Source organism: Nanorana parkeri, unplaced genomic scaffold (assembly GCF_000935625.1).
Source record: "Nanorana parkeri isolate BGI_ZX_2015 unplaced genomic scaffold, ASM93562v1 scaffold194, whole genome shotgun sequence".
Lineage (NCBI taxonomy): Eukaryota > Metazoa > Chordata > Amphibia > Anura > Dicroglossidae > Nanorana > Nanorana parkeri.
In genome coordinates, this window is record NW_017306462.1 from 1,617,907 (window position 1) to 1,633,001 (window position 15,095).

Here is a 15,095-nt window from a genome sequence, read left to right on the forward strand (position 1 = left end):
CCGCCGCCCCCCCCCCCTTTCCTGTGCTCAGATCAAGGTTCTGGAATTTTTATGACTTTAAGGGGGGAACCCCACACACTTTGTTTTTTTTTTACATGAGTCCCCTCCTGAAATTCCTATCAGACCTTAAGGGTCTGGTAGAACTTTTGGGGGGAACCCCACGCTTTTTTTCCCTTTTTTTTAATGGCGTCCCTCCTAAAATTCCTACCAGACCTAAAGGGTCTGGTATTGTTTGGGAGGGGAACCGCACGCTTTATTTTTTTAAATGTCATTTTTTTCTTTAAAAATGTAATTTTTGCTGCAGCAGGTTCTATACATCGTACAGATGCGCCACTTTACAGGCAGGTTAAGGGGACCCCCAGGCATGATATTTAAAGGAATTCTTCACATTTATTGTTTTACTTTAAGTGATGTTGTCATAGACTTACCCAGCCCGGACCCCCGTGCCCACGGCGCACCGTCTCATCCGTGACGTCACCCTGGACTCCTCCCACTGGCCGCGGCGCCTCCTCAAAAACACAGGTGAGTCACTCACTCGGCGTTCTATCGTTGTGGAACGTCGAGCGAGGACTCTGTGAACTAACCAGCGTTAGCAAGCTCTAGCATTAGAGATTGGGGGAGACTGCCTTACAGGGACCCAGCAACAGACCCGTCAACAGCGGCTGCCTCTGTACATCCATAAATACCGGGCTAATCCTTCTCAGTGTCCAGACACCAGAACCGCAAGTACTAGGGGATCTACCCCAGACAGTTGCTACTTCCAACCTTATATCTGCCATTGCTAAATGAAAGCACTGTGTCTACTAGTATAACTGAACTACTGCATTGTTGGGAACTGTGGAAGGAACTTACTCAATAGCATAAGTATGTGCCTGCTGTATACAACTGCAATATATATATTACCGGACAACCCGCTAATTATCCTAGTGAATAACACCTAGCTGCCTGCTCACATCAGTTTACTGCCTTACTGAGGGGGTGGGAATTATATTGAGCACACAAGCCTCTGTTGTTGTGAAACCTTCTGGGGAACTACAGTCCCATCACTCCTCCACTCTCCGCATAATACTCTTAGTATCCACACACTTGCCTTAGGTCCGGTTGCCTCATTGGCAAGGAGCCACGTTACCACACATAGGCCGGGGTACATGATGTATAACGGTCCCCCATCGCACTGAGTGTACTGGGGATCCGCCAAACTGAGCCAACCACTCCTTTGAGAGCCTCAGTTCCGTAGCTGAGATGCAGGAATAATTTCTGCTTGCACGATTGTGACAGATGTTAAAAGTCACTGCTCCTTTAAAAATGGTATTTAAAAAAAAATGTTTTTATCATTGATACATGTCCCTCAGGGCAGTACCCGAATCCCCATACACCTTTTATGGCCAATAACTTGCATATAAGGCTTCAAAATGGGGTCAATTGATTTTCAAAGTTCTTCCCCCATAGACTTACATTAAGTTTGAGTTCGAATTTGAACTTTTTCCATGTTCTAAAGTTCAAATTCGAACCGAACACGGGGGTGTTTGGCTCATCACTACTGATGTGAATGTGTACCGGTAGTATGTAAAGCGCTGCGTAAATTATCGGCGCTATATACTGTAAATACCTGTAAACTCTTCAGCTGGTAGCCGCATCTCTTGATGGTCCTGTATCTCTGGATGATGTTAAGTGTTGCAACTTGGAGCATTTTGGATGTTTCCTGACTTGCATTTACGGTGTATGTCTCCACATTGTACATATGAGTAGTTTTCTTACTCTGGATTGAATTTTATTTATCCATAATAAATGTTAATGCACGAGGAGAAGGCTCTGTCTCCCTTTGTGTTTTTCCTTACTGGATATCCCTGTGGAAGATGGGTACTGCAATGACCACGGATGGCCCAGGTGGATCAGAGCATGAACATAATGTTAGCAGCACATGTAGTAAAGTGTCTAAAGGAAAATCTTTTTTATTGGCGCATATTGTCACTTGTAAAGCGCAACGTTTCTGACCATCGTCATTTTAAGCCTGATGAAGAGGATCCTGTGTGGTGCTGAAACATTGCGCTTTACAAGTGACAATATGCGCCAATAAAAAAGACGTTCCTTGGGACACTTTACTATGGTGTGCTGGTGACATTATGTACATGTTATACAATGAGACATGTGAACGCCTTCTGTTTCAAGAAGGTTTTACTGCGCTAAGCTGAGTAATTCTGTTTATTTTTAACTTCCCAATAAAGAAAAACACAACTTCACAGCACAATGAATATATTGAGCTTGGCTTCAAGGTATCGACGAGAAAGTGATATACAACTTTACACTGCATGATAAATCCAGGCAGAAAAATATTCTTGTTTCAAGTATGACTACAATTCCTTTTCATCAGGGACTAATGATTCTGCGCTGAGCACTGGGAGCTTTTTCAGGACAACGGCAAGAAATGTGGCTGATGCATAATCACAACCTGCAATCCGATAATGACTTCAAATACTTTACTTGCTGGAAAGCCGCTGCTTACCGAGGAAAGAAACGGCACAGTGAAACTACTTAAGAAGTAATCAGTATGTGCGATTGGCTTTCAGAGGAAACTACGGCTGTCAGATTACCTAAGACTTGTATTATGAATTGGGAGGGCAACAAAGAAGACATCTAATAGACACTTATTGGGGAATGCCGATCATTTCACAGCACAGGTTTCTGTTGCATGTGATTTCTGTTTTACACTTCTCTTGGTTAAGTTCTCACTTAAAAAAAGTTTCCCTATTAGTATACTTTAAATGCACTCTGTTTTTAACAATATGTTTGAAGCTGAACTCCAAGCAAACAGCAAAACACATAGAGGGTTAATCACAAAGTTGCCGAAGGCAGCCTCTAGTAAATAAGCCCCCCGGAGTGAAGGGAGCCGAACGCTGTTCGGCTATTCACTTCAGGCTTGTACAGCTGATTTCAGCAATACATCGGCTTGCTTCCGTTCAGCCGAACAGTGAAGAACACGTTCGACTCAGCCGATCCAACATCTGGCTACTCGCTGCCAGGCTACTCGCTGCCAGGCTACTCGCTGCCGTTCGGCCTAGTCTTATAGGGGCCAACAGCAGTGAGTAATTAGCCGAATGCTGCCGAGCGGCATCCAGGTTGGCTAGTCAAAAATCAGTGAAAAAAAAAAAAGTAGAAAAATCTAAATAAATGATAAAAATTTCTTTAAAAAATAATTTGGGTGGAGCTAGTAGTGACAGCTAGCTCAGCCCAACTGTTTCCTAAGAGTCTTCTAGCAGGTCCCGGCCAATAAATAACAACTGGGTGGAGCCGGCCGTGACGTCATGGCCGGCTCCTCCCAGTTGTCATTGTTTAATGACAGATCAGCATCCCCAGGTAACCTGGTGACACTGATGTGTCATTGCAACTGGGTGGAGCCAGCCGTGAGACCACGGCTGGCTCCGACCCAGCTGTCAGTTAGGCTTTTGGCCGGCCAATGGCTGGCCATTCGCCTGCTTCGGGTGTCACTTCGGCTCAGTCGAGCTGAAGCATATGCCTTCGGCTCCTCTGAGCTGCTCAGACAGCTTCAGGAGCAGTACGGGCTATAGTGAATAGCCTGCACAGCTGCCCTTCACATCTAATGAACCGAAGGACTCCCGCAGCCAAAGATAGCCGAAGGATCAGCCGAAGCTATGGCTGATCCTTCGGCTAGCTTTGTGAATAACACTCATAGATGTAAGGGAGCTGTTTTGCCTGCAAAATGATATCTATTTCTATCCATCCAGTTCTGAGACTTACACAGCTCTGGTACACAGCATACCTGTCTGGCAATGCAGGAATTCTGCTTTTTTCATTGCTGCAGTTTAACTGAACTGTAATAGAACTGCAGCCAAAACCTTTTTTAGATTTGGATAGAATAAGGGATGGTTATAACCCGTCAGCTTTTTTTTCCCAACACGGAGATTACCCTTCACTCTACAACAGGAAGTAAGAGGAAATCCCCCCAAGGAGAGGGAAATCCCTAGTGGTCAGCAGAACTAGTGCCCCATTAAAAGATTTCCCATCTATTCCCGTTCTGATGACAACCAAAAATTTTGGGATTGTCTTTCACTTTCAGTAATAACGGTCACTAGGACAAATTGGGAGGGTGAAACGGGGACACAGACAGCAATAAATACCTGACAGGTGTTCTAACCCTCTTCACTCTATACAAAACTAAACAAAAAATTGGCTTCAGCTACACTTTAAGTAACAGACATCTCTTTAATACCCCTAACCTGTGACTGAACAGTGGAAAGAAGAAAAGCAGCAGACTGATGAACTCATCTCTATGGCACTTTGTTCTCTCCTCCTACCAACATGTATTTCGTACATGCATAAGCACTGCAACCACACTGACTTGTGCTGCTGCTCCCTCTCTGAGTCTCAGCTCTCCCGTATAGAGATTGCAGGAGGCTGATACCAGGTCAAATTCAGGTACTTGCACAGCTTGTATTTTAGAAAAAAAAATACATTTTGTATCAATGAATACATATTGATGTATTAATGAATGAATGAGTCGCATCAATTTGTGTTTTTTATAACTGCCTGGAGTTCAGATATAATTTATTTATTAATTTTTCTTCTGTCCCTAATAGGGATGCACCGATATCGGTTTTTGGGTACCGATATATTTTTTCCGGTACTTGCTGATACCGAATACCGATACCTGAAGTCCCATTAAGGAAGTCAGACGGCATGTAATGACACGCCACCCAGCTTCCCGATCAGCAGGGAAGTTATTCTTCATGCTCCCTCATCACCAGGTGACGAGGGAGCATGGAGCCGGCTTTCTGGCCAATTAGAAAAACAGGCACCATGTAATGACACGTTGCCCGGCCTCCTAGTTGGTCAAGAAGTTGACCAATCAGGAAGCCGGGCAACGTGTCATTACATGGCGACAGGCTTCCTGATTGGCCTGGGAAGCCTGCTCCATGCTCCCTCGTCACCAAGTGATGAGGGAGCATGAAGCCGGCTTTCTGGCCAATCAGAAAGCTACGGTGCGTGTAATGACACACTGCCCAGCTTCCTGATTGTCCGGGAACCTGGCTCAATGCTCAGCATGGAGCCGGCTTCCCGGGAAATCAGACAGCAGGGCAGTGTGTAATGACTCGCTGCCCAGCTTCCTGATACCGGAAGTTCAAGTATCGGAGAATTTGGGCGACTATGAGTACTCGTCCAAATACTCGGCATCGGCACCAATACCGATACTAGTATTGGTATCGGTGTATCCCTAGTCTCTAATTTCCTTGCAGCACTGACATTGCTCAGACAGTGATAAAGAAGGCAGTTGCTCCCACTAAGCAGTCAATTTGAAGAAGGACATTGTAAGGTTTTCCCCAATTTCTTCAGAACAGGAACAGGTAAGAATCTGCAACAAAGTTGGTTACATTTTTTTGCAGTGCAGTTCATCTGGAGGGGATTTCTTGGCCTCAACAGACTAGTCTTAACGTAAACCTGAGGACAGAGAACCCATATTTGTCCCCACGTATGCCACATCTTCTGGTTACTGGTTGACTTGGCCTCAAAGTAAAACAACTCAGGGCCCATTACTTCTCTGCTAATATACCAATTGTGTAGAATCAGTGGCCACAGGGGTGAGGGAGTTGAACACAGAAGGGACTGTGACCTGCTTTATTACCGTAACAAAGGAATGTAAAGGTAGTTGCTTGTATATAGTGATTTGAACAGCTATGTCTTTTAAAACAATATCTTGATTTTTTAATTAGCTACTACAGGGATACTTTGATGTAACAGTTTGGGAAATAATGAATGCTTAATAACACCCAAGGAACACTATGCTACTCCTTGCCGCAATTATCAGAGCTATGCCAGATGCAGCTGTGTGCAGCAAATGAGACATAGGTAGCTATTATACCAAGTGGTATTAGATTATAAATCTCCTGGGGTATTTTACTAATGTGTCCTACAGCTACACTTAAAGGGACTGTCTGTACAAAAAGAAAGGTAACATATCCATTTAATACCCCAGTCTGTCAATGGAAAAACAAATTCTTCCAAAATGCTAAAAATGAACCCCCTGAGCCCAAGTGATAATTGGTGAACCAGCCAGCAGAAGAATCCTTTTCCTCCCCACTGTACTTTCAGTGAATGTCTACAGCATTTATAATTGCAAAACTCTTTTAATTGCCAATGTCATACCAAATACATTTTAATTACTGTTTCAACACTATGATTAATCTGTGAATTTATTAACTCTTATAACTCAGGGGGCTTAGCCGAGCCGGAGTAATGAAACCAGATTGTAATAAACCCACTAATTAACAAGTATATATTGAAAGCTGACTTTGAATTTACTTAGCCAAAAAAAAAAAGCAGATTTAAAAAAAAAATGTTTAATGCAAAATAAAACATCAGGTTTGTTCTTCAAGCAGGTTGCATGCACATATTAAATTAGTTTCTCTTTATGTTACAGGACTAACTATCAAAGTGCTAACTGAAAAACTACAGTATTATTGGTGACAATATAGATATTTACACCGTGTGTGTGTCTGTGTCTACAGTATGTATGTGTGTCTTTTAAAATAAATGCCTCCCGCATTATATCACTGCATGGTCCAGGCCTGACTTGACTAAACCAATAGGCTAACTGAACTTGTCAGCAGTCCTTAAGCGGGGATGTTTTCCATGTAACCACTACAGGAGGTATTTATAGCTCTGTATATGAAATCTAGTATGCAACAGATGGAACAGCAAGCAAGAAATATTTTGAAAAGTTTAAATTTCAGACATACAGTATATTTAACCCCCCACGTGATCCTGTGGTTTTGTAGCGTTCACAAGACACGCAAAAACACACATCACACTTGCAGTGCCATTTATTTTTAATGGCACCCCATATAATACAGTTGGTTGCTTTAAATACTGTTAGTTGTAACACGAAAGAAGGTTCCTTGTTACACATAAGAATATTTAAAGCAACGTTAAAGTATATCTAAAGCCAAATCCTTTTTTCATTTGGATAGAGTAGGGAAGGGTTAAAAACCCATCAGTTTGTCTTTGCTATCTGTATCCCATTGGGGAGATTTTCCTTCACATCATGTTCTGTATACACAAGATAATATATCTCCAAGGCTGACAAAATCCCCTTCATAGTTGTCACCAGAACAGGTGTCCTAAATGAAATATTTCCTCTCCTTTCTAGTTCTGGTGAAGACTCCAGACTTTGGATTTTCCCTCACTCAGTCTCAGTGATAGTGATCACCAGGGTGGATATCCCTGATGGAGGGACCTGATACAAACCTGATCAGGGTTCTAACCCTTCCCTAAACTATTCAAAACTAAAAAAAAGTTGTTGGTTTAGATACATTTTAAAGTAAACTTTTTCTGAGAGACATATATGGGCTCTCATTGACAAGCTCTTATTGAAAATGCTAGTTGTCTGGCTGGTATGTTAATTCTCTGACTTAAAAATGTGAACGTTTGACTCATCACAAACAAAAAGATCAGGAAAGTCAGAGAAAAATCAGAACTGTTTATCTGAATTCTTGTTCTGTATTAATAACCTAAACTGCTGAAGCAAAAGGGTCAACGTGACAACCTGGGAACTAGCATTTGCAGAATGAGAAGTCAGCATGCTTTCTTTGGGAAAGGTTTCCTCTAACAATCATAATAACAGGTTGTAGTTTACAGATAGTTTTAATTAAATAAAAGAGAAGATAAACACAGCATACAATGAAAACCAGTCACTTTGGGTCCTACTAAGCATATAAGTTATGTAAATAACTGTACCGCAACTCCAAACGACAAACATATATTAATAATGTATTAATACACACTTCAAATTGAGGCCTACCACCACTTATTTCATGTATATCCCCATGCCACATTAATATAACATATAATATTTATATGTGGAGCGGGGATCATGGGCAACAATGGTGGTTCATGTTAATTAGAAGAATATATTAATTTATTATTTATATCTGTTTGCGGCTGGGAGTATCAGTAGCATCATATACATCATTTAAATTCTTAGTGTAATAGGAGCAGTTATTGCCTTGTTAAATCTGCTGTCTGTGTTTACCCACCGCCATCAAAAACCAATCTGTAACACTTGCGGGATGTACAAGAGCAAGATCTGGAATGAGTCATCTGATCAAAGGCTTTAAAAGGGACCCGTCACAACACAAGTATAGAAGTTGTCTTTGCTGACTTGTTTTTTGAAGCTGCAGGATGTGTCATCCTGACAATGAAGTGTCTATTTCTGATTTGCACGCTCGTTCCAGGTTAGATCATTAAGACCAACTGAAGTCTCACATCTCCTTTTTTCTTTTTATACTCCTGTTACGTTGTATGCCATGATTTTTTTTCTTCTTCAATTTTTACTTAGGAATGGTCAGTCTCAATATTAGTGTAAATGTGTATCTTGGTCACCCAGTGCAGTGCTCAGTGCTGGCATAGAAGAGTGAGGGCTACAACCCTCATCACAAGTCACCTCACACAGACCTGTAGAGATACGGAAGAGATGGGGTGTATCTGACCAGGTCAGCTGGATGACAAAGTGCCTTGGGGACTTGGTCAAACTCAGGTGCTTATTGAACTTTACATAGTTCTTTAGACACCCTACACAACTGCTATACCAGGAAAGTAAAATGCAAATGGGTTTGTTAATACAATATCTAACTGAGGAGATACCTGATGTGACATCAGTTGAGCTTTAAAGCACATATCCAGGCAAACGAAAAAAAAAAGTACACTTACCCCCCACTGTAAGGGTTAACTGCTAGTTTTCATGTAGAGGCTGGAATAAAGCAGATTTACTTATTTGAACCTTGCTTCCCTGGTGGTCAGTGCTTTCCTCTTCTCCCCCTCCGGCTGTTGAAATGTCCCTCTGTGTCCTCACATCTAATGCAGGTCTATGGAACCCAGGGGAGATGAGGCTGCAGGGGCTGCTCTAGAAGCCCGAGGTAGCTGGAGGGAGCAGGGATCAGGTAAGTAAATCTGTTTTACTCCAGGTCCCCTAGACAAAAACACTTAACCCTTGCAGTGTGAAGGCAGTCTTACTGCAAGGAAACGTTTTAGTTTGCCCAGAGATTGGCTTTGAGTAATAAAGTAAGGATGAGGACGCAGAGCTTAAATCTTCAAAAACAAGTTAGTGTTAACAGCACCCGTGTTTTGATTCTGGCAGGTTCCCTTTGATGAGGGGGAGAGAGAGAGGCTGGGTGGACCGGTCTAAGAATGAGCCGGCTCCACAGTTCAAGTGAGTATAACTTTTTTTTTGTTTTTTGGCACCTAATCAAAAACGAGCAGTTAACCCTTGCATTGTAGGGGTAGCTCCACTGCAAGAGTTAATGAAAGTTTTCCCGGAGTTGTACTTTAAAGGTGGTCCTTGAACAACTCTTAGCACATCTCTAATTGTATTTTGCACAGTTAAGCTGGCCATACACTGTGCAAATTTTGTCTGGTTCTTGATAAACTGGCTGAAATTTGCACAGTGGCTGCCGCTGTTGGCACCCTTTTGGCCGGTATCCCTTAGCTGATCAGCTGATCGAAGTCGTTGGTCGGAAAATCTACAAATGAACAGAGTCGGCAGCCAATGAGCCAACGGCTCTGTTTGGGTATTCTGACAACAGCCACTGTCAGAAAACAATAAAGACAGCGGGAGATTTCTCAATCAACGCTCATAAGCATTGATGGAGGAATCTGTAATATTTTCTTTGCTCAGCCCGCAGGTTGAATGAATAAAATATTACAGTGTATGGCCAGCTTTATTCATACCATTGTTCATTAAATAATGCAGTTCTCATTAATACTTTGTCACTTGTGGCACTTTAAAACAGACATAACAGCGACTTGAAATATTTTCAATTGCTGTATGCTGTTAGTGGATTCATCCTTAAAATTTCAACACACTTTTTAGAGGCTACAGGTATTTCCCTAAATGTTTTCAACTCTTTGAACTGCTTCTGGTACCAATTACCAGTGCATGAAATATGACGCTGTTTCAGCTACAGGTGTAACCTGCAGATATAATTCAAGAATCAGGCACTTCCGCCTCTTCTCTCACTTCAGCAACCAGTGCAGACACTTCCACTATCAGCCTGATTAAACATTACTTAACAGGAAATTTAGTTAGAGGGAAATAATAAGAAAGATTACTGGTAATTACACACAGCACTTTTTTTATTTTTAAAATCATTACTATTACCATATTTAAAAATTATTATTATATTATTCTTTAAATTAACTTTAAAGTGACATTAAACCCTCAGATTTTTTAACATAAAACAATACTGTAATGTGTGCCTTACTGTAATCCATGGTCGTTTCCCTTCTCTTTGCTGCTCTTCCTTTTAAATCTGTATCTGTTCTCATGCTGGGCAGAACTTCTGTTTTGCAGCAGACTGCCTTGTCTCTGGAATGGCTACATGTGTATAGGTTTGCAACCTGAGCCAGCACTACAAGAAGAGGCACTCAGCTGCAAAGGGAAGTTCTCCCCAAGCATGAGACGACATGAGGATTTAAAAGGAAGAGCAGCAAAGAGAAGGGAAACTACCATGGATTACAGTAAGGCACACATTACAGTATTGTTATGTTAAAAAATCTGAGGGTTTAATGTCACTTTAATGTTTAAAATGATTTCAGTGATTGTAAATATGTAATACATGAACATTTATACCTAGTTTTTGCATTAATTTTCTCTTTAATAGAACAAGCTTGCACACAGGACAGTAAGTAATAGCAGAGAAACTTTGATGGTAGAAAAGCAAATCATGGCAAGCATTTTAACAGTTATAAATGAGAATATGCAAAGTTTCATTAGCGCAGCCTGTAAAGTGTGGCGAGAGATGAGAGAACAACGTTTACCATGAATGTCAATAGGAAAGTGCCTTACCTTGCGATGACAAACAAGACACAGCTGACTCCCAGACAGGCGAGAAGCACGTACATCCAAATATCAGGGGAGAGGGGGTTGAGGAAGGAAAAAACTCCAGGATTGGTACCGTTTGGTTTCCGGTATAGGATGCTGATGCCGAGGGTCATGAAGGGTTTGGAGAAATCTATGACTTTTTCTCTAACGTAGGTGATGGTCAGGGGGGCGACAGCCAAGTCTGCTTTCTGCAAACAGAGAGAGTTTTCTTATTGGTTAAAAGTGTTTATGCAACATTAATTTTAATACCTAAGTGGAGATGTACAAATGCAGAGCTATCCAATGCATTTAGCTTGCATTTGAGATGAGTTGCTTTTGACCTCCTTCTGGCCTGCTTCTGTATTTCAATTAGCTTGTGCAGGGAGCAGAGCAGCTCTGTATCGGAACAAATGCCTCTGTACACAAGTCCATAGGAAGCTTTTGAATCCCACAATGCAACACATGCAATGGGGGAATTGCAGTATTCAACTTTCTGAAAAGTCAAAGTGACTTTTTTTTTTTTTTACCCCCAGAGGAACCTCTCCAATCATGTTAGTGCCTCAAGGAACCTTTAACAACATTTTTTTATTGATGGTTAATGGCAAAAAAATGCTTCTTGCATTGGTGGTCAGTAGGAAGAATCAACCCTTGCAGTGGTGATCAGAATGCCTCCCTGACAGAAAGTTAAAAGGATAAACAATGTCATGATTTTGGCTTTGCTAAAAGGCGTGGGTCCTGAAACTATGCAGGCATCATCAAATGGAAGGTCAACTGGCCACAGCTCATGGAACCCCTAGCAACCTATGGAGGAACATTAGGGTTCCACAGAACCTTGGTTGAGAAAGGATACTGTATACTCTATTATGTAATTGAGAAAAAGAGAGGGGGAGGTTTTGTAGTTGAAATCAAGAAAGCAGAGATGATAGTGCTACTCCTACATAGATACAATGCATTAAGTAAGCGTTGTCACATTAGGAAAGGAAGTGTTTTTGGTAGAACCACCAGGTAAAATGAAACAAAGCTTGAAAAATGAAAAAAAGAATCCAGCTACCATATTTAAGGAATAGTAATCTGCAATATATTAAATTTTTTGTTTCTGGGTTTATGCCTTAAGGGAGTAGTTCACCCAAAATTGTACCATTTGACTTAAAGATGGATGTTAGTGGGCTGAACAAAAAAAAAACTTCTAAGGGACTCCAGTATTTAGATCCCCTCTCATTCCAAGCTCTGACTCCCCAAAGGCAATCTAACTCCATGTTGTATTCTCTATCAAAGTATCAGCAATGAAAATCCCCCTTTTATGACTGCAACAAAATGACCAACAAGTAAACTCTGTGCAGAGATCCTGGTTTAGAAGATGGTGAGTGACTCAACTCATGAAGTTCTACCTACTGCTGATTTTTTGGGGAACTGACCCTTTACTAGGGATCAAATCTGGAGAATCATTTACTCATGTCTGATTCATCTAATTATTTCTATGGAGCTAAGCTTAGTCTGTCGAGAACCCAGGCAATAATAATTCACAACTTGTATGATTGACCGTAAATTGGACAAATTTGCATGCACATATTCATTGTAATCAAAACTTTGTAATTTGCCTGGTTTAAGAACAAGTAAGCTTATCAATATTTTAAAGTGCACCCGTCAGATTAAACTATTAAAAATTATGGTAGGAAAGGGTTCACACTGCACTTTTTCAGTTATGAAAGAGCAAAGGGCAGGTTCATATTTAGAATATATTATAGCCGACATCTCTCGTTCCTGCTACTTAGGTCATTTTTTTTACACCCCTCAATGCCCTCACTTTGTAAACCGTGACAGGCTATGTTGATAGTGGGAACTACACGCCTAGGTGTGTGGGTTGCTGACAAATCTTGATGGGATGCGAGCTATGCATATGTCACGCACATGTCACTTATGATGTTCAGGCACATTGGCGCAAAATGACAACGGTATTATGACTTGATATTTTTCTTCAGTAGGTTGCATTTTGCTTACCCTGAATATGTGCATGCAGATTTGCACAATTTACAATCAATCTACAGTCATGTAGAGAGGGGTTGTATTTTTTCAATCCTTTAGAGCCACAAACCAAACCTAAGACTGATTGAATCAGATTGAGATTGAAGATTGAATCAGTTATTACAGCGTTAGTATAGGAATACCAACAGTCACACAACAAACACCTAAATGATTACTGATGCTGCTTACATGATCGATGAGTTCTCTAACCATTCCATTCCACTCTCCTTTGTCATTCTGTGCCCCATATTTGCCATCTGCTACCAGCTTCACTTCATATATAAAGCCCAAGATGTTGGAGAGTTCTTTCAGCAAATCCAGGCAGTAGCCCTCAAATCTGTCATTTCCATACAGCGGCTTGTCTGACTTCCTATACATTACGTATGGATCCTCCTAAAAGAGAGAAAAGTATGAATATAATTTGTACTATTATTAGGAAAGACTTTTTAAAACTCAACATACAATTCTGCAGGTGAGGACATATAAAGGATAGTATGGTGGCCTGTAGGGTAAAGTCTATCTAACAAGAACATAAATGTAATACAGTATATTGCAGCTTATTGATTCTTAGATGTGATGACTGCATTAGCTTTATTTATTTTTTTTCCCCTTTATTTTTACCTGATGATTTTGCCAGTAACACATTTCCTGTCATAGGGTGACAAAGCTCACTTATTGTATAAATGGAGAAGCAGCTATGTCACACTAGGACAGGAATTGTTTGACAACCGAACACACACCTCCTCTTCTCCATAACATGGGGGGTGTTCACAGAGCTAGCCTGGACAGGACCATAAGAGTGCTGGAGATGAAGCTGCAGAATACATGGGGCAGCACTGAATTTCTGGCAGGATCAACAGGTATTTTTTGACCTATCAAACAGATACAACAAAACACTTTTGATGGTATTTTTAACAGACCAATAGGGAGCAAATAAGAGAAGTTCATTGTGGCAGGGCATGGGCTCTGGATGCAATTCACACAAGGTGCCTATACCCCACAAAAAGAGGGTATCTTATCCCTATATTTGAAGTTGATTAGTCAGTCAGAGAAACTACACTATTTGTTGGCAAGGGAAAGAGTTGTGGAGGAAACAGCTGCCTTGCAAGAATGACAGATGGTCTCAAAAAAAATGCTAAGAACATAGTAAATACATTATTACTGGAATCCATTTATACATCACTATTGTGTTGGTATATAGTGTAAACTAGATCAGTACAACTCATTCCTCAAAACTCTCCTCTTGTTTCTGGGGTCATGAGGGCACCCTATTTAGCACATGGCGGACATGCCTCAAAGTCAAGAGCTTTAGCTTTATCCAATCAGATCAATAGTTCTAAATCCCCACCAGTAGCTTTATTATGTAACAAGATTCTGCAAATCTCTGAAATCATTGATTTCATTTACAGTTTTTGCTGCTAATTCTCTGGTGGTGCTCTCAAGCAGTACATTAAAGCCTGTGACACATTGCACGCAAAGCAGCGCGGAGTGGTGGTGCATGGACCTTTGTGTGCAGTATGTCATGTCATTTTCACTCCGGCCTGTCAGCTTGCAAGAGCTCGCAAAGCTTAGCGTGCCGAGATTCACAATGTCATCTTCAGCTCGCGCGTAAAAACCTGCACATCACCATACGATGTTTATTCGGTTGTAACGTGCAAGCCGATTGGCTGAAGATGCAGTTTTTCATCTGGCCGCGCTCAGCTCACATACTGCATGCGAACGTCCGTGCCTCGTAGTTTTGCTTTGCTCCGCACGGCTTTGCATGCAGTGATTCACGGGCTTAACACGAACATTGCACCAGAAAGCAAAGCCTGCTTAATACATCCAGCCCAGCAACCCAACTACAAGATAGAATGGAGGAGGGGGACCTGATGTAATACATGGACCTTGCTGTTTCAGTGCTTTCTTTATATTCCTGTACCCTGAATGTTATGATTTGTACATATCATAACGTGTAAAAAAATCAACCGCATTTTATCTCTATACAGTTGAATCAATAGCCAACGTGTGAAAATCAAATATGGACAATGAGGATGTCCAGTATAGACAAAACAGGTCGAACGTGTATGTGATGTCACCACGCTGTATACGGCAGACATGGATTTAAATGCAGGGCTGAATGGGGAGATCAGTGCTGCTGAGGGAGAAACATGCAACATACCAACAATAATAATAGCACAGGCAAGAGTGAGCTTTTATGTTG

The 15,095-nt window shown here is 41.3% G+C and overlaps 1 protein-coding gene across 5 annotated transcripts in view; it reads right to left on the reverse strand.

Annotated features, from left to right (window-relative positions):
- GRIK1 (glutamate ionotropic receptor kainate type subunit 1) overlaps positions 1 to 15,095 on the reverse strand; it is a 160,426-nt gene that overhangs the window by 47,531 nt on the left and 97,800 nt on the right. For all 5 annotated transcript variants that reach the window (XM_018555371.1, XM_018555374.1, XM_018555373.1 and 2 more), the window contains 2 exons: positions 13,082 to 13,285; positions 10,856 to 11,079 (listed from right to left, as the gene is read on the reverse strand). In XM_018555371.1, coding sequence (XP_018410873.1) covers positions 10,856 to 11,079; positions 13,082 to 13,285 — 428 coding nt within the window. The remainder of the gene's footprint in view (positions 1 to 10,855; positions 11,080 to 13,081; positions 13,286 to 15,095) is intronic.